Raw genomic sequence first — 22,459 nt, forward strand, 5'->3', positions numbered from 1 at the left:
ATGAGACGAAGAGTCCTTAAAAGCAAGTTCATAGGTTTTGGGAACAGTTCAATGATGGGGCAAATGAAGTTAAGTGAAGTAATCCGCCTTGGTTTAAGAGCCTGATAGCTGAGGGATAATAACTGTTCCTGAACCTGGTGATGTGGGACCTGAGGCTCTTGTACCTCCTAATCTCAACCTTGCTGTAATGCCAGAGGGTTAGTCGCCATCCCTGATGCACCATCAATAACTCACTCTGAGACATAAAAGCGAGGTATCGGCTTTTATTGACTGGAAGAAGGAACAAGCAGTGAGTGACCACCATACTACATCCTGGAGAATGAGGCCGGGCTCAGGCCTCAATCGCCTTTATACAGGGGTCTGTGGGAGGAGCCACAGGAGCCGTCAGCAGGGGTCTGTGGGAGGAGCCACAGGAGCAGTCATCAGGGGGCGCGTCCAGACAGGTATATGTAGTTCACCACAATCCCTGCATTGATGACGCTGCTAACAATATTCCTGACATTCCTAAACAAAACCAAAGACCTGCTAGAAAGACAGAAACCTAACCTGAACACATTTTATTGTACAACTCTTAAACTAACTTATTCAAAATATTTCTGCAGTCAATCCAGTGTAGAAATTATATGGAGAACATTCTAATGTTGAAAAGGGCTATCCATGTATCATATAAAGGGATCTGGGAATACAGGTTTATAATTCATTGAAAGTGGGGTGACAAGTAGATAGGCTCATAAAGAAAGCTTTTGGCACACCCTTCATAACTCAGTCTATTGGGTACAGGAGATGGGATATCATGCTGAAATTGTGTAGGACATTGGTGAGGCCTAATTTGGAGTATTGTGTGCAGTTTTGGTCACCTACTTACAGGTGAGATGTAAATAAGTTTGAAAGAGTATAGAGAAAATTTACAAGAATGTTGCTGGATCTGGAGGACCTGAGTTACAAGAAAAGATTGAACAGGTTAGGACTTTATTCCTTAGAACGTAGGAGAACGAGGGGAGATTTGTAGAAGTATAGAAAATTATGAGGGTAATTACAAGCAGGCTTTTTCCACTGAGGTTGGGTGGAACTACAGCCAAAGGTCATGGGTTAAGGGTGAAAGGTGAAATGTTTAAGGGGAACATGAGGAGAAACTTCTTCATCCCAGAGAGTGTTGGGTTTGGAATGAGCTGCCAGCGCAAGTGGTGCTTCAATGTTTAAAGGAGGTTTGGATAGGTACATTGATGGTGGGGGTGTGGAGGGCTATGGTCCTGGTGCAGGTCAATGGGACGAAGTTAGCGGTTCAGCATGCATTAGATAGGCCAAAGGGCCTGTTTTCATGCTGTACTTTTCTCTGTCTCTATATTGATAAAGGTTCATAAATTAATTATGAAGTATACCTGAGGTAAGCACCAATTTTGGACAATAATAACCTAATGATTATTGTGAGGGAAAAAAACAGATGGTAATGTTACATTTAGTTTAATATTGAGTTTTCTCTCTTCCAATACTGGACAGGAGAAGGAGACATGACAGTATGAGAAGTATTTTGTTTTTTTTGCTGGATTAATGGCACAACCATTCTGGTAGCCTGATGTCTTGAGACTGGCTTGACACAATTGCTGTCCTAAGCTATCAGGAACATTGGAGATAATAGACAATATACATACTACTATGAAAAGAATGTCTTTTTTTTTTACAGACCAAATGAGAAGAGTAAACTCACTGATAAACCAGATTCCTAATGGTTACCAGAGTAGCCGTGCAGTTCCTGGACCACCCGGTCCACCCGGACCAGCAGGTAACCCTGGACCAGTGGGAGAAACAGGTCCCCCAGGTGCAGCAGGTTTCCCAGGCACACCTGGAATTCAAGGAAGAGTTGGTGAAAGAGGTATGGATTGTTAATTCTGTACTTTTCAATTGCACTCAATCTCTTTCCCATTTCAGTGTACTGTATTCCAGTTAAGATAACAGATAATCATAATTTTGGGATGAGCGTTAAAAGATTCAGCATTTCATTTGTGTGACAGTTGGTTGCTGGGTCTTCAAATGAATGGAAGCTTGTATAAACCACTTGTATTATTTAGAGATAAAGCGTGGAACAGCCCCTTCCAGCCCAACGAGCTGTGCCGTCCAGAAACACATCTATTTAACCTTGGCCTAATCACAGGACAATTTACAATGACCAGTTAACCTATTAATTGACGTGTCTTTGGAATGTGGGAGGAAACTAGCAAATCCAGAGGAAACTCAAGGGCACACAAAAAGAACGTACCAAGTTTCTTCCAAACTACTGATAGGAATTTGAAAAATATACAATAAGCTTGAACAACGGGCTCTGCTTTTCTTAGTCCTATTTGTCACCTCCTGCAATGTTGCTAACTACCTACAGGAGTTGGACTGGATCACTCTGAGCCTGAGGCACTCCATCTTACTTCCTATGTTTGTTAACAGCTCTGAGGCTGTCCGTCTTCTTTGGAATATTTCCAATAAACCACAGTGTCAATACTGTTCCGCATTAATTATCTAAGGCAGTAGCTGACAAGTGTCTCCAACTGCAACTTCCATCTGTTAATCCTTGACTAGAAACACAAATCCTCTGACGTGCATCATCGTCTCACGCCAAGAGTTATAGTGCCTGTGTCCATGAGAGTTTCAAGATGTGCATATCCCAAAGCCCAGAGTCAGCAAAATGCACAGACTCCCATATATTCAACAGTACCAGCAAGAGCACGACCCATTAGTGCTGCTGAGATTTTGGGTTACATGATAACAAGGAGAATTTGTGGACCTTTAGCCTTTGAAAGACAGTGATTGTATAACACATCAACCCTTTAATGGGCCTTTAGCTTTAAATTTAAAGTTTCAAAGTACTAATGTTTGTACATTCCAATCCACTTTTAAGATCAGAGTATGTATACAGTATGAAAATTGTCTTCTTCGGACAGCCACAAAAACAAAGAAACCCCACAAAACAATAGAAACATCGAAACCCCAAAGCAAAAGTAGCACCATAAACTTTGACCCTCTCCCCACCCACCCCAGCCCAAGCGCTAACACTTTAAACCACACCGAGCAAACAGCAGCACAAGCACCAAAGAGTCCATTGATCCAGAGTCAACGATAACATTATTATGGTAAAATAGGAACTTGTGAGAAAATTTCATTTTATTGAATCATAGAGCATTACACCACAGAACAAGGCCTTTTGACCCATCTCGTCTGTGATGAGCTATTATTCTAGTACCACTGACACACACCCCTCCCATCCATGTACATCCAAACTTCTCTTGTGTGTTGCAATCAAACCCACGTACACCACTTCCCCAGACAGCTCGTTCCACACTCTCACCACTCTCTGATTGAAGAAGTTCACCCTCATGTTCCCTTTAAACATTTCACCTTTTGTCATGACATTTTGGTCCAGTTACGGATAGTATTATCAACACAAAAGATTCTATAGATGCTGGAAATCTTAAGCAACATCCACAAAAGGAACTCTGCAGGTCAGGGATCATCTAAGGAGAGGACTAACCAGTCAAAGTTTCAGACTGAGCCCCGAAGATGGTTCTCAGCCTGAAACTTTGTTAGATTCAGGGTTCAAGGGTGCAAGGGGTATTGCAGAAAGACACTAACATTATCAGTGTAGAATCAATTCAAAGTTTATTAAGTGACAAAAATATGTATAATACTCATCTAGAAAGATGAGCTCTCTATACATCAGCATATCTGTCCTTTTGTTCTGACCCATGGAGCTGGCTGCAGTCCAGCCTAGAGCAGAAGCCCAAACAATCTCCCCAACACCGCCCCCCACCACTGCTCATTGCTCAGGGGGGATTTATACCTCTCAGTGAAGGGGTATGGTTAGATAAGTATATGTTCAAAGTCATATATATGGTGGTATATGCTCAAAGTCATGTCCCAAGCCCTTGGTCACTATGTCGCCCTACGGTCAATCCTAGCTACACACATGTCGGACGATTCGCAATCTGTGTTCTCGTCCTACAAAGGTTGACTGTTTATTCCCCTCCATAGATACTGCCTGACTTGCTGAGTTCCTCCAGCATTTTCTGGGTGTTGCTGACAGTGTTTTCAGCTTCTTCAGTAGTATAGAGTCATAGAAGAGTATAGTGCAAAAGCAGGCCCTTCTGCCCATCTAGACCATGCCAAAGAACATGTCAAGGAAGGAATCACTGAGTGAAATATACATCTCTACAGTGTAATAATTTAATGTGTGTCTGACTCTCGCAGTGCTGTAAAACTGAGCTTTTTTCTCTTTGACAGGACCTCCAGGAGAAAAGGGTGAACGAGGTAGTCCTGGTATTGGGAAGCAAGGATCACCAGGTTTACCTGGACCTCCTGGTATGTGGTTTTATTCTTTTACAAATATTTTTATTGAGGAAGGAATGCAGTTCACATGATGCAGATTTTACTGCTCCACATTGGTTGGGGAATCGAGAATTAAAATCACATTGTTCTACTGGACTTGATTCCGGTGCCAATATCATCGAATTGCCTCTACTTTGGGAGTTTGTGTAAAATGGGTAACAGTGATTTGGCTTGCCTTCATGTGCCCTGTATGAATTTGATTCAACATCAATTAAATTTTGGAAAATTTTATTTTCAGTTTTGAGCCATTGCACGGGGAACTTTTGGCATGGTATTCCCATTTTTCCTAACAATAGTGTGGGAGCCATGTATCTATTTTCTGTCTGTCTGTATTGCATTTTGTGTTGTGTGTTTTCACTATAGATAATGGAAATTTGTCATGTGGTAGAAGCAAATGAGTATAGTTACATGTTCACGTTTTGTGCCGCTAGTTTTAGTTCGAGAGAGACTTGGTAGGGACGTGGGCCACTATCTTTGCTTATTTCACTTGTTTCACTGATTTCACTATTGCTAGTTTTGTTAGTTTATTATCACTACAAGATCATTTGACTTTGCTGGTTTCATAATAAAGGATCAGGTTGGAACGTACTTTTTTTCAACTTGGAACTCTGTTGTTTGGAAGCGTGTCATACAGTGCCCAGTCTCTGACTCAGTCTCTCAGCAGTTTTTGGCTTGTTTTTGAAGTAACCACTACAGATAGTGCTAAATTCCTATCTGAATATTTTCCACCTCATAATTAACAAAGATTCATTTTGTCAAGACTGAAATAACGCTGTGCCAGTCTTGGCTATCGGGGTAGTAAAAAAAAAACTAAAGAGCTTGTTGTTTCACTGAAAACTAACTTCTCCAAAGGTGTGGAATGTTTACAAAGGAGAATGGTATTTACCTGACTTTTCCCCTTGGTTGCTTTCAGCAGCCTCCCAGATAGAAACATAGAAAACCTACAACACAATACAGGCCCTTCGGCCCACTCTGCTCTGCCAAGCGTGTACTTACTTTACAAATTACTTAGGGTTACCCATAGCCCTCTATTTTTCTAAGCTCCATGTACCTATCAAAAGTCTTTTAAAAGATGCCATCATATCCGCCTCCACCACCTACACCAACAGCCCATTCCACACACTCACCAGTCTCTGTGTAAAGACCTTACCCCGACATCTCCTCTGTACCTACATCCAAGTACCTTAAAACTGTGTCCCTCGTGTTAGCCATTTCAGCCCTGGGAAAAAGACTCTGAGTATGCACGCGAGAAATGCCTCTCATGATCTTATACCCCTCTATCAGGTCACCTCTCATCCTCCAAGGAGAAAAGGCCAAGTTCACTCAACCTATTCTCGCATGCTCTCCAATCAAGGCAACATCCTTGTAAATCTCCTCTTGCACCCTTTCTATAGTTTCCACATACTTCCTGTAGTGAGGTGATCAGAACTGAGCACAGTACTCCAAGTGGGGTCTGACCAGGGTCCTATATAGCTGCAACATTACCTCTCGGCTCTTGACTTAATCCCATGGTTACCTAATGCCGATACACTGTATGACTTCTTAACCACACAGTCAACCTGCACAGCAGTTTTGAGTGTCCTATGGACTCAGATCCCAAGATCACTCTGATCCTCCACACTGCCAAGAGTCTTATCATTAATACTATATTCTGCCATCAATTTGACCTACCAAAATGAACCACCTCACACTTATCTGGGTTGAAATCCATCTGCCACTCCTCAGCTCAGTTTTGCATCCTATCGATGCCCTGCAGTAATCTCTGACAGCCCTCCACGCTATCCACAACACCCCCAACCTTTGTGTCATCAGCAAATTTACTAACCCCTCCCTCCACTTCCTCATCCAGGTCATTTATAAAAATCACAAAGAGTAAGGGTCCCAGAACAGATCCCTGAGGCACACCACTGGTCAGCGACGTCCATGCAGAATATGACCCATCTACAGCCACTCTTTACCTTCTGTGGACAAACCAGTTCTGGATCCACAAAGCAAGGTCCACTTGGATCCCATGCCTCCTTACTTTCTCAATAAGCCTTGCATGGGGTACCTTATCAAATGCCTTGCTGAAATCCACATACACTACATCTTTGGCTCTATCTTCATCAATGTGTTTAGTCACATCCTCAAACAATTCAATCAGGCTCGTAAGGCATGACCTGCCCTTGAAAAAGCCATGCTGACTATTCCTAATCATGATATGCCTCTCCAAATATTCATAGATCCTGCCTCTCAGGATCTTCTCCATCAACTTACCAACCACTGAAGTAAGACTCACTATAAGTTCTGGGGCTATCTCTATTCCCTTTCCTGAATAAGGATCTGCAAACCTCCAATCCTCCAGAAACTCTCCTGTCCCCATTGATGATGCAAAGATCATTGTCAGAGGCTGAGAAATCTCCTCCCTCACCTCCCACAGTGGCCTAGGGTACATCTCATCCAGTCCCAGAGACTTATCCAACTTGATGCTTTCCAAAAGCTCCAGCACATCCTCTTTCTTAACGCCTATATGCTCAATCTTTTCAATCCGCTGAAAGTCATCCCTACAATCGCCAAGGTCCTTTTCAGTAGTGAATACTGAAGAAAATAATTCATTGAGTGCCTCCGCTATCTCCTCCAGTTCCATACACACTTCTCCACTGTCACACTTAATTGGTCCTATTCTCTCACATCTTATCCTCTTGCTCTTCACGTACTTGTAGAATGCCTTGGGGTTTTCCTTAATCCTGCTTGCCAATACCTTTTCATGGCCCCTTCTGGCTCTCCTTATTTCATTCTTAAGTTCTTTCCTATTAGCCTTATAATTTTCTAGAACTCTATCATTACCTAGTTTTTTGAACCTTTAGTAAGCTTTTCTTCTTGACTAGATTTTTAACAGCCTTTGTACACCATAGTTCCTGTACCCTACCATTTCATTGGAACGTACCTATGCAGAATGCCACATGAATCTCCCCTGAACATTTGCCACATTTTTGCCATACATTTCCCTGAGAACATCTGCTCCCAATTTATACCTCCAAGTTCCTGCCTGATAGCTTCATATCTCCCCTTACTCCAATTAAATGTTTTCCTAACTTTTCTGCTCCTGTCCGTCTCCAATTCTATGGTAAAGGAGGTAGAATTGTGATCACTATCTCCAAAATGCTCTTCCACTGAGAGACCTGACACTTGACAAGGTTCATTTCCCAATACCAGATGAAGTACAGCCTCTCCTCTTGTAGGCTTATTTACATATTGTGTCAGGAAACCTTCCTGAACACATCTAACTCCACCCTATCTAAACCCCTTGCCCTAGGGAGATGCCAATCAATATTGGGGAAATTAAAATCTCCCATAACAACCCTGTTATTCTTGCACTGTTTCAGAATTTCTCTCCCTATTTGCTCCTTGATGTCCCTGTTACTATTGAGTGGTCTATAAAAAATACCCAGTGGAGTTATTGACCCCTTCCTGTTTCTAACTTCCACCCACAGAGACTCCGTAGACATTCCCTCCATGACTTCCTCCTTTTCTGCAGCCATGACACCATCTCTGATCAACAGTGCCACACCCCAACCTCTTTTGCCTCTCTCCCTGTCCTTTCTGAAACATCTAAAGCCTGGCATTCTAAGTAGCCATTTCTGCCCCTGAGCCATCCAAGTCTCTGTAATGGCCACAAATTCACAGCTCCAAGTACTGATCCACGCTCTAAGCTCATCTGCTGGTTCATGATACTCCTTGCATTAAAATAGACACATCTCAAACCATCAGTCTGAGTGTAACCCTTCTCTATCACCTGCCTATCCTTCCTCTCACACAGATGTTTAATTCCACTGACCCACCAATCCCCTTTCAATCTGTTCTTCATAAAACTTCACCTGCGCAACGTTCCTTGTGGGAAGATAGGATTGAGCACTGATGAGCAACAATTCATAAAACCACAAGACATAGGAGCAAAAGTAGGCATTTGGCCCATTGAGTCTGCTCCACTGTTCCATCCTGGCTGATTTGTTATCCTTCTCAACCCCATTCTCCTGCCTTCTCTCATAACCTCTGGCACTCTGACTAATCAAGAACCTTGGATTTGGACTATATTTCTTCTGTGAATGTGTTTTACTAATATCTTAAGTGTGCTTGCTATCTTATACGTGGTCTGTGTACCTCGTGCTGTGTGTGACTGTCGTAGTATGTTTTACACCTTGGCCCCAGAGTAACACACTTTCCTTTGGCCGTATTCATGGATATTCATATATGGTTGAATGACAATTAAACTTGAAATATGAAATGTGAACATATCAACCTCACCTTTAATATACCCAATGACTTGTCCTCCACAGCTGAGGAGGATTCATATTCCATGAGAGTATTCCTCCTCATTTCTGTTCTAAAGGGACACCCTTCTATTCTTAGGCTGTGTTTTCTGGTCCTAGATTCCTCCACTGTAGGAAACATCTTCTCAGTCTCTACTCTATCTAGACCTTTCAATATTTGATAGGTTTCAATGAGATTACCCCTTAATGCAGCAATGAAGCACACTGTGAATTCGGAATTCTAATTCTCTTAGACCATAAGATACAGGAGCTGAATTAGGCCATTTGGCGCATCGTGTCTGCTCCACCATTTCATCATGGCTGATCCATTTTCCCCCTCAGGCCCAATCTCCTGCCTTCCGCCCTGTGTCCCTTCATCCCTTAACCAATCAAGAATCTATCAACGTCTGCCTTAAATACACCCAATGACTTTGCCCTCCACAGCCACCTGTGGCAACAAATTGCACAGGTTATCCATTCTCTGGCTAAAGAAATTCCTCCTCATTTCCATTCTAAAAGCACCCCCCTCTATATCGAGGCTGTTCCTTCTGGTCTTTGACTCTCCTACCATAGGAAACATCCTCTCCACATCCACTCTATCAAGGCCTTTCAACACTCAATAGGTTTGAATGAGGCCACCCCTCAATCTTCTGAATTCCATTGAGTAGAGGCTCAGAGCCATCAAACTCTCCTCATATGACAAGCCTTTCAATCCTGGGGTTAAGCATATTATTCATTGTGATGAGAAACACAAGATCTATAATCCATATGGTTTGCTCAGTCTTCAGCAGGAAGAAGTTGAGTTATTAAGTTATCCACGAGTCCAACACAAATATTACATCACCCCTTTTGAGTCTTGGAAGGCAATGGTGGCCGCTTGCTGTACTTGTTTAAGGTGGGCCACCAACTGAAGTATCAGAGTCAGGTTTAATGTCACTGGTATATGTCGAGAAATTTGTTGTTTTGTGGCAGCCATACATTGCAATACGTAATAATAAAAACTATACATTAAAATAAGTATATATAAAAAAGAAAATTAAATTAAATAAGAAGTGCAACAAGAGAGAGAACAATACTGAGGCGGTGTTTGTGGGTTCATTGTACATTCAGAAACGTTCCTGAAATGTTCAGGCCACACTTGCTTACCACCAGAGAGCTGGCTGAAGAGGGCAGTTTTTGGTTGTGGCCGAGCAGGAAGAAGAGATATCGGGGGACTGACTAAACCCACTGAAAGCTGCACACACGGAGACCTCCCTGCTGCGGCTCTGCCATCAGGAGATGTACCAGGGCTAAGGGAGTGAACATCAATGAATGATACCCCCTGACTGGAGACCCTGCAGCTGATTTAAGGGCAGGCAAAGCAGGAAACAGCATCTTCCCGTAAATCCCTCTGCCCGTTCAGTTTAGTGCTAACTGCCCTGAATGGTCAAAAAAAGTTGTTACAGAAACAGCAATGAAGACTCCTTCAGGCCACAGTGCGCACTTTAATTTGCTTTCGTCTTCCAGCTATTAAGAGTTTTTGGTTTGGCAGGTATTAATTAGTAGCACCAAGCCTCCACGCCCAGGGAGAACAATTTGATCATTAAATGGGAGTCATTTGATCTCAAGAAAGAAAGAACAGCAAACTATGAGTCACCTTAAAACCAGTGTTAACAAAAATCACTTTTCTTTTCAGAAGCAAAGCCATAAGGGGAGTCCCCCGGGGGGGGGGGGGGGGTCGGGGGAAGGTTTGTTAATTTTGTGGTTTCATTTGAAACACGTGTGGAAAGTGACAGAAGACAGTTCTTGAATTACATGGAGACAGTCTAGACACTAAAAGTAACAGCTGCCAGACAGTTCTGGGGTGAGATATGAGTTTTTCAAGTTAGTGAACAAAAGAGGAAGAGAAAATACTGCAAACCACCTCTGTTTCAATGCACACGACCACAGATTTCATTTTCTGTTCTGGATTTGACATTATCCTTTCCAGCAAAAGTTTAAAAGTAAGATGTGGCTCTTGTATTCTATCCAGTGCTTAATCAGGAATATTACAGGTTACGCCTGAGTCTGCGATCTGTGCATAAGTACTCAATTAATAACATTACAGTGCTATATTAAGAAGTGAGTTATTCTGTATAGTACTGCACAAAAGTCTTCGGTGCACATATGTAGCTAGGGTTCCTAGGTCCTTTGCACAGTACTGTATACGTCAACATGGAACAGAGAGCGAATTTGTAAATCTGGCGGGAGCAAAGGATGTTAGGAATGGTGGGGGTGTGTGGGACAGGTGGCGGAGAAGGAGTGCCAGGGGCGAGGGATAGACACACCCAGCCCTGAGACACCAAGCAAAATCATTTGATTCCAAACAATTCATTTATTGATCATTGCCAAATATCTCCCTGGTGCTTCCCGCTCCCTCCCCTCTCCCTTCCCCTTTTCCCAACCACGATTCCCCTCTCCCTGCCCCCATCTCACTCTCAGTCCACAATAGAGAACCATATCAGAATCAGGTTTATCAACACTCCCATATGTCATGAAATTTGTTTGTTTTGCAGCAGCAGTATAGTGCAATGCATAAAGTTACTATAGTACTGTGCAAAAGTTTTAGGCACCCTAGCAGTCATATGTTTTAGAGTGTGTGAAACTGGATAGAGTAAGGCGTGTGTGAGGACAGGCGCACAACAATCTTTCCTCCAGTGCAGTGTCCAGCGGTCTCTCAAAATCCAGGTTCTTATAGAAGGAACGGCAACATGGGTGTTGTGTACTTGCAGAGCTATTAAGGGGCGAGATAAAACAGTGATCAAATGAAATTGGAATTTTAAAAATCACAATTGTAGTCACAATTGGAATCAGTTGTACTATCACTGATAAATGTTGTGAAATCTGTTTTTCTTCTGCAGCAGTAGTTCAGTGCAAGACTAAAAAGAAATGTCTTTAAGTTACAAATATAAATAGCAGAAAAGATGAATAACAATTGTTCCCAGGTTCATGACAGTGCAGAAATCTATAGCAGTGGGGAAGAAACAGTGTGGGTCTTCAGGCTCTTGTACCTCTTCCTTGATGGTAGAAGGCCAAACAGGGCATGTCTTGGATACTGATGGATGCTGCCTTCTAGAGGAACTACCTCCTGAAGATGTCCTCAGTGGCAGGGAGGATTATTCCTCTGATTTAACCAGATGAGTCGACAACCCTCTGCAGGTTTTTTGCAAACCTGTGCAGTGGAAACTCTATATTAATACGTAATTTCTTTATCTTCACTTTACAGGCCCGCCAGGAGCATCAAGGACTGGCCCAGCAGGAGCCCCAGGTCCAAGGGGGCCACTTGGGCCCCCTGGTCGTCAAGGACACTATGGGATCCGAGGTCCAGCTGGCCCTCCTGGTTACTGCGATACCTCAATGTGTGCAGGCATACCTTACAATGGATATCCAAGTAGGTTATACTTTCCGGAATCAATTGTGCAATTCACTGAGTTTTAACATCATATAACTGACTTATTTTAAACATCTGCTAAAGTGATAAATACCTGCTGATGTGGTACATTTAGACCTTTTTAACTGCTTTTATAATTATACTATAAACAATTTTTAAATATATCTTTTATATTAAAATAATTTTAACAGTAATTAACATGATTTAAATGAAGGTGCTAAAAACTAATCAGCTGCTTGTGTAGCTTGTAAACTAACCATTCAGTTGACAAATTAACGTTTACCTTCTGTCTTGTACTTTGCAATGTATTTAATGTTAGTTGGTCAGAACGCACAAATATCCATTGCAAAGTGCTATAAGATCAATAACTATATTTTTAAACATAAGAAATGACTGAACTATTTTCTAAATACTCCATTTCTGAGTTTAAACAGATGACTAAACCAATAAGTAAATGAAGCTACACATTCTGTAAGTTACCTTAATGCCAGGGTTGATTATATGGCCTAAAGGAGTGTGCAAACCACAGTGAGGGTTGCCAAGGTGACATGGTAGCCTCGCAGTTAGCACATCACTTTACGGCACCAGTGGCATGGGTTCGATTCCCACTGCTGCCCGTAAGGAGTTTGTATATTCTCCCTGTGACCACATGAGTTTTAAAATAGATTATAGCTCCCAGATTGCTTGGGGGCAAATAGTGGAGGAATAAAAAGCAAAATGCCCAGCTGAATATACTGTTTAAGGAAATGTGCAGTTAAGTCAGTATTATTCAGTTGAAAGTATAGACTAGCTACTGGTATGTTCATATCTAGTAACATTAATAAATTTTAGTGCAATGTACTGTAGTTTGGATTATTATTGGGCCCTCTGTTGGTCGGTGCTGACCATGGATGCTGCGTCCCAGCTCTCTACGTGGAGTGGCATTGTAAATTGTCCCGTGGTTATGGTAGGATTGAATCAGGAGATTGCTGGGTGGCATAGCTTGAAGAGCCTATTCCACACCTATTCTCAATAAATAAATAAATGTGATACGCAAGCAAGGGCACTATAATATGGAGGGCAAACTGTTGCCCACGCAACAGGCTCCCCTCTCCATGCAGTTGATCAATCCAATGGAGTGGCAGAGACCGATACAGTTTGGCACCAACGGGAGTTGTCGGTCAGTGTTGAACTCGATGTAGTTGCCTTAGGGACTCCAGCTCCGGGTTTTCCCTTGGAGTTACTTCCAAAACCTTCCCCATGAGTGGGTGTAGCCGCTAGGCAGCAGAGGTTTGATCTGAGAGTTTTCCTTCTCCTGGACAGCTGCCTGCCACAGCTGATGAGTCCCACCTGCCTGAAGCGACGGGTTTTAAGGCGCCAGTAATCCGCCTTTGCCCCTTCTCCTGTCAGTCGAAAGGGTTCTGCCAGGCTTAGTAGCTAGACACACATAAAGGCCAAGAGTTGGACTTGGCCGTTAGAGTCCATTTGAGATGCACACCATTTGGAGCATCTAATAGGTACTGGGAGCTTATCCCCACTACCACTCCTGGCTGTAACAACTTTTAAGGAATTCCACCTTGGATACATTCACACAACTATAGTAAATGTATTTCAAATTTACATTTATCACAATTCAGTAACCATGGTGATATAAAATGGACAGTTATGTAGCAGTTATGTCGTGGGCCAAAGGGTCTAAACTGGTCTGTACTGTTCTATTTGGTGAAATTATTATGGACATATGATAATGTCTTTAAACATCATCACATGTCCATAATCAAAAAACCAAACGTTGATATTTTTGGGGAAGTTGGTATTAAGAAAGAGGAGGTGTTGTTGGGTCTGGTGAAGAGCATCAAGGCCCCTGATGGAACCCAGGTTAGAGAGAGAAGAAAGATTTCTGAGGCCCTGACTGAGGTGTTTGCATTCTGTTTAGTGACAGGCAAGACACGTCGGTCTGGAGAATAGCCAATATTGTTCCTCTGTCTAACAGGAGCAGTATATTGTAGATTAATCAAGAAATTATAGGCCAGTGGGTCTCAGTTCAGTGCTAGAGAAATTACTGGAGAAAACCCTTACAGACAGGATTTACTCACATCTGGAAAAGCATTGACTTATTGAGGATAATCAACATGTTTGTTTGCAGGGGGCGTCACATCGTCAAAACCCAATATTTTTGAGCAGGTAACGAAGATAATGAACTAGGGCAGGTAGTGGATGATGCTTATATAGACTGCAGTAAACCTTTCCACAGGGTTGCACAAGCTAGGATGATTCAGAAGATTTAGGTATTTGGAATCCATGAGGACTTGGTAGATTGGATCAGACTGGCTTGGCCATGGAAGACAGAATATAGTAGTGCAGGGTTGTTACTCTGACTGAAGGACTGAGGTGTACCTGAACCATTCAGTAAGGTTTGATGCTCTGTTATTTTTTATATTATATATATATATATAATTAATTAAGCAGCTACCCCAATTAGCCAAAGTTTCTTGGAAATAGAAAGGTGGAAAAAAGACCATTTAGCTGAGTAATAGATTACGTATCTAAATGAAATAATGAAATGAAAGACAGAACAAATTAGAACACTAGCAATACTACTCCAGTACTATAAAACTGTGTATTAGTTCCTAACAGTTATCGATGAGGAATTCATCCAGTGTACAGTAGCGATTCTTATGATTGACTGTAAATGAAGGAAGTCAGTGCAGACACCGAGGGTAGATATTGATTGCCTTCATACAATGCTATCAACAAATGAGAAAGCCACGGTGAGCAGGATTAAAGAAAACCCCAAGGTATTCTACAAGTATGTGAACAGCAAAAGGATAAGATGTAAAAGAATAGGACCAATCAAGTGTGACAGTGGAAAACTGTGTATGAAATCGGAGGTGATGGCAGAGGTACTTTGCTTCAATATTCACTATGGAAAAGGATCTTGGTGATTGTAGGGATGACTTACAGCAGATTGAAAGTCTTGACCATATAGACATTAAGAAAGAGGATGTGCTGCAGCTTTTGGAAAGCATCAAGTTGGATAAGTCACTGGGACTGGACAAGATGTACCCCAGGCTACTGTGGGAGGCAAGGGAGGAGATTGCTGAGCTTCTAGCAATGATCTTTGCATCATAAATGGGGACGGGAGAGGTTCCTGAGGGGATTGGAGGGCTGCGGATGTTGTTCCCTTATTCAAGAAAAGAGTAGGGATAGCCCAAGAAGTTATAGACCAGTGAGTCTTACTTCAGTGGTGAGTAAGTTGATGGAGAAGATCCTGAGAGGCAGGATTTATGAACATTTGGAGAAGCATAATATGATTAGGAATAGTCAGCATGGCTTCATGACAAGCCTGATTGAATTTTTTGAGGATGTGACTAAACACATTGATGAAGGAAGAGCAGTAGATGTAGTGTATATGGATTTCAGCAAGGCACTTGGTAAGGTACCCCATGCAAGGCTTATTGAGAAAGTAAGGAGGCATGGAATCCAAGGGGACATTGCTTTTGTGGATCCAGAACTGGCTTGCACACAGAAGGCAAAGTGGTTGTAGACAGGTCATATTCTGCATGGAGGTCGGTGACCAGTGGAGTGCCTCAGGGATCTGTTCTGGGACCCTTACTCTTTGTGATTTTTATAAATGACCTGAATGAGGAAGTGGAGGGATGGGTTAGTAAATTTGCTGATGACACAAAAGTTGGAGGTGTTGTGGATAGTGTGGAGGGCTGTCGGAAGTTACAGCAGCACATTGATAGGATGCAAAACTGGGCTGAGAAGTGGCAGATGGAGTTCAACCCAGGTAAATCTGAGGGGGTTCATTTTGGTAGGTCAAACATGATGGTAGAATATAGTATTAATGGTAAGACTCTTGGGGTCTGAGTGCACAGGACACTCAAAGCTGCTGTGTAGACTGACTCTGTGGTTAAGAAGTCATATGGTGCATTGGCCTTCATCAACCATGGGATTGAGTTTTAGCCAAGAGGTAATGTTGCAGCTATATAGGACCCTGGTCAGACCCTACTTGAAGTACTGTGCTCAGTTCTGGTCACCTCACTACAGGAAGGATGTGGAAACTATTGAAAGGGTGCAGAGGAGATTTACAAGGATGTTGCCTGGATTGGGGAGCATGCCTTATGAGAATAGGTTGAGTGAACTCGGCCTTTTCTCAATGGAGCGGTGAAGGGTAAGAGGTGACCTGATAGATGTGTATAAGAAAATGAGAGGCATTGATTGTGTGGATATTCAGAGGCTTTTTTCCCAGGGCTGAAATGGCTAGCATAGGAGGGCACAGTTTTAAGGTGTTTGGAAGTAAGTTCAGAGGAGATGGCAGGAGTAAGTTTTTTACTCAGAGAGTGGTGAGTGAGTGGAATGGGCTGCCGGCGGCGGTGGTGGAGTCAGATACGATAGGGTCTTTTAAGAAGCTACTAGATAGGTACATGGAGCTTAGAAAAATAGAGGGCTATGGGTAAACCTAGGTAATTTCTACAGTAAGTACATGTTCGGCACAACGTTGTGGGCTGAAGGGTCTGTATTGTGCTGTAGGTTTTCCATGTTTGTAATTGCATCCTCCAAATCTTCATTTTCATTTTGAGATTCAAAATGATTATCGATACCTTCAAATCCTTCATAGTGCCTAACTTGTTGAAGTAGTGAAATAGTTTAACTTTCACTTTTGGTTCCTTTGTGCATCTCCAAGCCTGAATGGTTGAAACTGCAGTGAGCAAAACGGTTCTGAATTGTCCTCATGCTCATTTCTTGCCAACTGTCAGTGACAAAAATCACTGATCTCTGAACACAAGTGCACACGAATGGCACTATTTTAAAACTGTTAGCTCTAAGCATGGTGAAGTGTCTAACAGCCACACAAGTGCACGAGTCTGAAGCCAGTTAGAAGTTGTTTGGTAGCAGTCCACTCTCCTAATTAAGAGGCATAATGTCCCAAATAAACGAAGGGAATCCCAGCTATTTTCTTGATTGATTTTTGTTTTTTAAGAGTTATCCCAAATAAGCTGTTGCCATGACTAACTGATGGCTCAATTAACCAGAATCGATTGTATATCTCTCTAATGACACAAAGGGCTGTACTACAAGAGTGTCATAGCAAAGAATTCTACACTAGAAATTCAATCACATTTTTATGGGCTTTTACTTTAGAGTATGTGACTGAAAAATTATCAGTATAAAAAGTGACGTCATTCATTTCAGGATCATGTCAGGTCAGTCTCGAATTTGAACCAGGCACTTCCTGGAGTGATTCAGTCTGTAGCTCCATTCCTGATTTCCAGAGCACTTTTGCAAGCTATGATCTCATTGTGAGTGCAGTGCCCCTATTGGAACACTACGTATAAAACTGGAGCAAGGTGGCGGTAGAAACTATTGTGGAGTAATTCCAGGTCAATCAGGATGAAGCAATGCACTACCGAATTGAGAAGTCGCTAAAATAATTCAGTGCCAACCCTGACTACCAAGGCAGTAAGAACTAAAGAGCTTGTTGTTTCATTGTAAACTAACTATCCAGAGGACTAAAATGTTTACAAAGGAGAATGGTTGGTTTTTCTCCTTGGTTTCTTGCAATGGCATCACAGATTTTTAATTCCACTGACTCACCCATCCCCTCTCGACCTGTTCTGCATAAGAGTTCACCTACAGGACGTTCTTTGTGTGAAGAAAGGTGTCAGTCAGCTTCTGATGAGCAACAGTTCGTAAGACCATAGACATAGAAGCAGCATTAGGCTATTTGGCCCATTGAGTCTGCCCCCCATTCCATAATAGCTGATTTATTTTCTAAACCCTATTGGCCTGTCTTCTCAAAATGACTTTGTGACCTTACTTAGCACCCTCCCTCTAAATATACTTAATGACATGACCTCCACAGCCATCTACAACAACGAATTCCACAGATTGAACACCCTCTGCTAAAGAAATTCCTTCCCTTCTCTGTTCTAAAGGGAAAAAGCCTTGTATTCTGAGGTTGTGCCCTCTGGTGCTAGACTCCCCCACTATAAGAGACACCCTCTCCAGTTCTAGTTTCTCATTAAGGTCTTAGTAATTCCTTTGATTCTTCAGGCTGTACCTACTCCTTCCCTAATTGACTTACCCCAACCCTTACTATCTCGTCCCTAGGCTCTGATTCTTAACATACTGAATCCTGATCCATTGACCACCCAGATACAACAATGCTTTCAATCCTCCAATCCACTGACTGCCCTCCGCACCCCTAGGTAGCCAATTAAAACCCATGCCTCTCTTCGGCAATGTCCTGGCTACTGATCTGATTGCCAAACTGTTGCACAGTGATTCACTTTACCTCCGCCCTGTTTAGCCACCTGAAAGGTCTCCTGGTAACAATCTTTGTGCCAGAAATCCCTTCTGGTCTCTGCATCAGAGATACTCCCGCTAACTTTAGCTACTTATCTTACCTGCTAACTTGTGTTTACTCATTAATCTTCCTGGATGAGGCCTTATTCCAAGAGGCACTTTTTCAAATCCAGCCTTTTGGCAGCATCCAGGGTCTTTACGTTTGTAGTTTGCATCAAGAATGGAACAGTTTCAGAAACGATCATCTTGTGTTTTGGGAAAGCTAGAAACTTTAGTAAACTAAGTCTTATAAATTACTTGCACAGCTTTATTTAGATTTTTATACTGCCCAGGTTATCTCCTTTCCTCATTATGAAGTTCAGGAACTAGAGTACTGAGACATTTGGGACAGGTAGTCTTCATTCACAATATGAAGTTTGGAAACTAGAATATTGGGGCATTTATGGTCATTTCAAAAATGAACAAAATCATTATTCCTCTGGTAACCAGCCTAGGAAATCAAATGATTTAGCACTGACGTTTCTGCCCTAAATGAGCCATGATGGATAGTATTTGGCCTGGTTAATGAACAAGGATGGGTTATCCCGTGAACAACACACTAAATGCTGGAGGGTAACTCTTCTTCTGCAAGGGTGAACTGAAAGAGGAATTCCATCTTCATGGATTGGTGTGGGAGGGGCTTGCTGGGGTTTGTCCAGCACAGGGGTTCCCAGTCTGGGGGTCCACAGACTCCTCGCTTAATGGTATTGGTCCATGGCATAAAAAAAGGTTATGAACCCCTGGTCTAGCATCTTAGTGACTTTCCTATTGGAGAAGTTGTGACTTACTCTAACATAGAACCAGCAAACTATGTTTAAGAGTGTATGTGTTTAAACGCCGAACGGCAGGGATAACGCTAAGCAGGACATCTTCTTCAACTTTGAAAAACCTTTTGACTTTTACCCAAGAGAAAGGCAAACTGGCCCTCATGCGTGACTTCAAAGCCAAGGTCAAAAAAAGATGCAATCTCTGGAAAGAGATGACTGGCAAGATGGGAGTGGGGAGAGTGAACTCCAGCAGTTCCCTTCCTGCTGATAAAATGCTTGGAGCATGTTCTTGTTACAGATATCATCTTCTGTGACCCAAGGAACAGATAGTTGATGAAAATAATATGTAAAATCTAGCAACTTCCTAATAACCTGCAACACATTGCAGACTCGTCTACACGCCATATCAAAAGTATCTACTGCCCAAACACACAAGACGCCAACTCTGTTGAAAAACAAGAACAGAAAATGAGTCAGTAAGAGTGAAAGGAGCACTTCAGGCTGCTAAACAGTGTCTTTGACATGCGTGTCCTTGCATCTGTTCGATAGCAAATACTAGCCACATTACCAAAATAGACCAGCAAAACATGATTAAAGTGCCAACAGAAACAGAGGGTCTTGGGAACAGATGGTATTCCTTGAAGTTCTAAAACATGAGAGATGGCAAATGGCATTATTTTACAACCTATTCTCCCACGTTTGAGAAAAGAGGAGGATATATCAGAGGACCTCATAAATGTCAGAATCATTACTGCCTTCAAGAAAAGGGACCAATCCAAATGAAGTATCTACAGAGTAGTCTCTTCGCTATCTGCCACTGGTTCCTCCTCAGCCATCTCTTCATGCTGACCAGAGAGATGCCCCCCAAAGCACTCTGGTCACTGTAGGGAAGATGGTGAGGCTTTGGAGAAGGTGCAGAAGAGGTTCACCGGGAGGTTGGTCGGATTGGAGTCTACTAACCATAGTGAGAGGTTACATAAAGTTGTATTGTTTGAAGTGAAAGGGAAGATTGGTTGTTCAGGTCGGCTGTTTACTTTTAGGGTTGTTTGCAGAGCCTGAAGATTAGTTTGCAAGCATTCATCACCGCTTGAGGTGTCATTATCAGTGGAGTGTGGTTTCTGCGGAGAGCTTGTGTTTATATTGGATGAGTCAGGCCAACATAAACATGAGCTCTTTGCAGAAACTAAACTCAATTGCGCACTGATGATGTCACCAGCAATCTAACTTCCAAGCTCAGTGAACAACCTTACAAACTTGGACAGCTTTAGCTGAAGTGCCAGAGGCTAGGGGACAATGTGAGAGAATTATATAAAATTGCGAGAGGGGTTGAAATGTCAAGAATGAGGGCCCATCGGTTTAAGAATGCACTGAACCGGACATGAAGGTGCATGCACAGGCAGGAAATGGAAAGATACAGGCAATGTGCAGGCAGATCTGATACTGAAGATTTCAGGATTGAGCCTGGAGAGTTGTAATATGCCTAATCAAATGATGTGGTGATGCTCTTCAAGATCATGGGACGGTCATTACAAAAATATGAGAGGTCCAAGGCATAAAGTGGGAGTGGTTGTAAAATTAAAATACCAAGCATCTCGTTCTAGCTAATATTGAACTCAAACATCTTAGATCAGGGATTTCAACATGGGGTCCATGGACCCCTTGCTTAATGGTATTAATCCATGGCATAAAAAGGTTAGGAAACTCTTTCTTAGATAATCAGTCTGTAACATAGCTGGCCAGTCTTGATGAAAGGATATTAACCAACATTAACAGTGCTGTCTGACCTGCTGAGTACATGCAATAAACAACTGCTGTGATTTGCACCTCAAAGATTAAATATTTATTTTATATTATCTTCCATTCTCATTCATTTTCTATTTTTATTGCTTTCTCTACTTGCTCTCAGCTGGCACCACCACTTGCTCTTCACCCATTACTTTTGTCCTCTGCAGTGTTTTTATTTTTCTGTAACTTAAGACAACTTGATTTCTAATTTCTTCAAATTTTGTTGATCTTAAGTCCCCCATCAAACCAAAGCATCCTCCTCTTCTACACATGTCTCATTTTACTTCTGACAACACCCACAAAATGCTGGAGGAACTCAGAAGGTCAGTCGACATCTATGGCAATGAATAAAGTTGATGTTTTTGACTGAGATCCTTTATCAGGACGGGTTATTCATCTCCATAGACGCTGCCTGATCTGCTGAGTTCCTCCATCATTTTGTGTGCATTGTTCTGGATTTCCAGCAACTGCAAAATCTCTTGTGTTCTTATTTCTAATATTTTGTTTTTATGTTTGATTTTTCACATCTGTTGTTGTTTTTGATCGCTCCCAAATTAGTAAAGATTTAATTGTGATGTTAAAATTCTTTTAACCAAAGCCTCAATTAAATATCTTCAGAAATGCAGATTTCACGTTTCTTATCCAGAAATAATTCTAACCTTATTAAATTTAATGAAATATAAACACTGGTTTAAATAGAGCCTCACTTTAATTTGCTAAAAATAATAAATTATTGTTTAAATGAATTTGAGGGGGGACCAACAAGGGGAGATCACACCACAGCAATGTAACAAGAAGTTAATCTGTATTGCTTCTTTGAGCTAAGAAAATGCTCGTTACACCAAATCTAATTTAACTTTATGATTAGGACAGGAAAAAATGAAAATGGACGTGGCTTTCTAAAGTAAATGCGTGGCATCCCCCCCCCCCCCACCCACTTTGGTATACAAATGCATTATTAAGTAACCTAAATTGTACTTTTGGTGAAATCAATATATTTCACTCTTGGCTTCCTTTGCCTCATTACCTCCTATTCAATGAATATAACGTGTGCAAGGTGTATCTGTACCAGTCTTTTACAGTAATCCCCACTGCCCACATTAGATTCCTCATCAAGGGAATCTCATGGTTCTATTTGCCTATCAATGTCATATAGAAACATAGAAAACATACAGCACATTACAGGCCCTTCAGCCCACAATGCTGTGCTGAACATGTACTTACTTTAGAAATTACCTAGGGTTACCCATAGCCCTCTATTTTTCTAAGCTCCATGTACCTATCCAGGAGACTCTTAAAAGACCCTATCATATCCGCCTCCACCACCGTCACCGGCAGCCCATTCCACACACTCACCACTTTCTGCATAAAAAAACGTACCCCTGACATCTCCTCTGTACCTGCTTCCAAGCACTTTAAAACTTTTTCCCGGATCAATAACCTTTGCTTTCCGAAGTTCCCTAATCATGTCATCTTTAACTTGCACCAGAACACGGTGGCCCTGAATTTTT

General features: G+C 42.0%; 1 protein-coding gene across 3 annotated transcripts in view; it reads left to right on the forward strand.

Annotated features, from left to right (window-relative positions):
• col12a1a (collagen, type XII, alpha 1a) overlaps nt 1–22,459 on the forward strand; it is a 367,155-nt gene that overhangs the window by 338,923 nt on the left and 5,773 nt on the right. For all 3 annotated transcript variants that reach the window (XM_073050421.1, XM_073050420.1, XM_073050422.1), the window contains 3 exons: nt 1,682–1,870; nt 4,264–4,341; nt 11,902–12,066. In XM_073050421.1, the coding sequence (XP_072906522.1) occupies nt 1,682–1,870; nt 4,264–4,341; nt 11,902–12,066 (432 nt within the window). The remainder of the gene's footprint in view (nt 1–1,681; nt 1,871–4,263; nt 4,342–11,901; nt 12,067–22,459) is intronic.

Source organism: Hemitrygon akajei, chromosome 7 (genome assembly GCF_048418815.1).
Source record: "Hemitrygon akajei chromosome 7, sHemAka1.3, whole genome shotgun sequence".
Lineage (NCBI taxonomy): Eukaryota > Metazoa > Chordata > Chondrichthyes > Myliobatiformes > Dasyatidae > Hemitrygon > Hemitrygon akajei.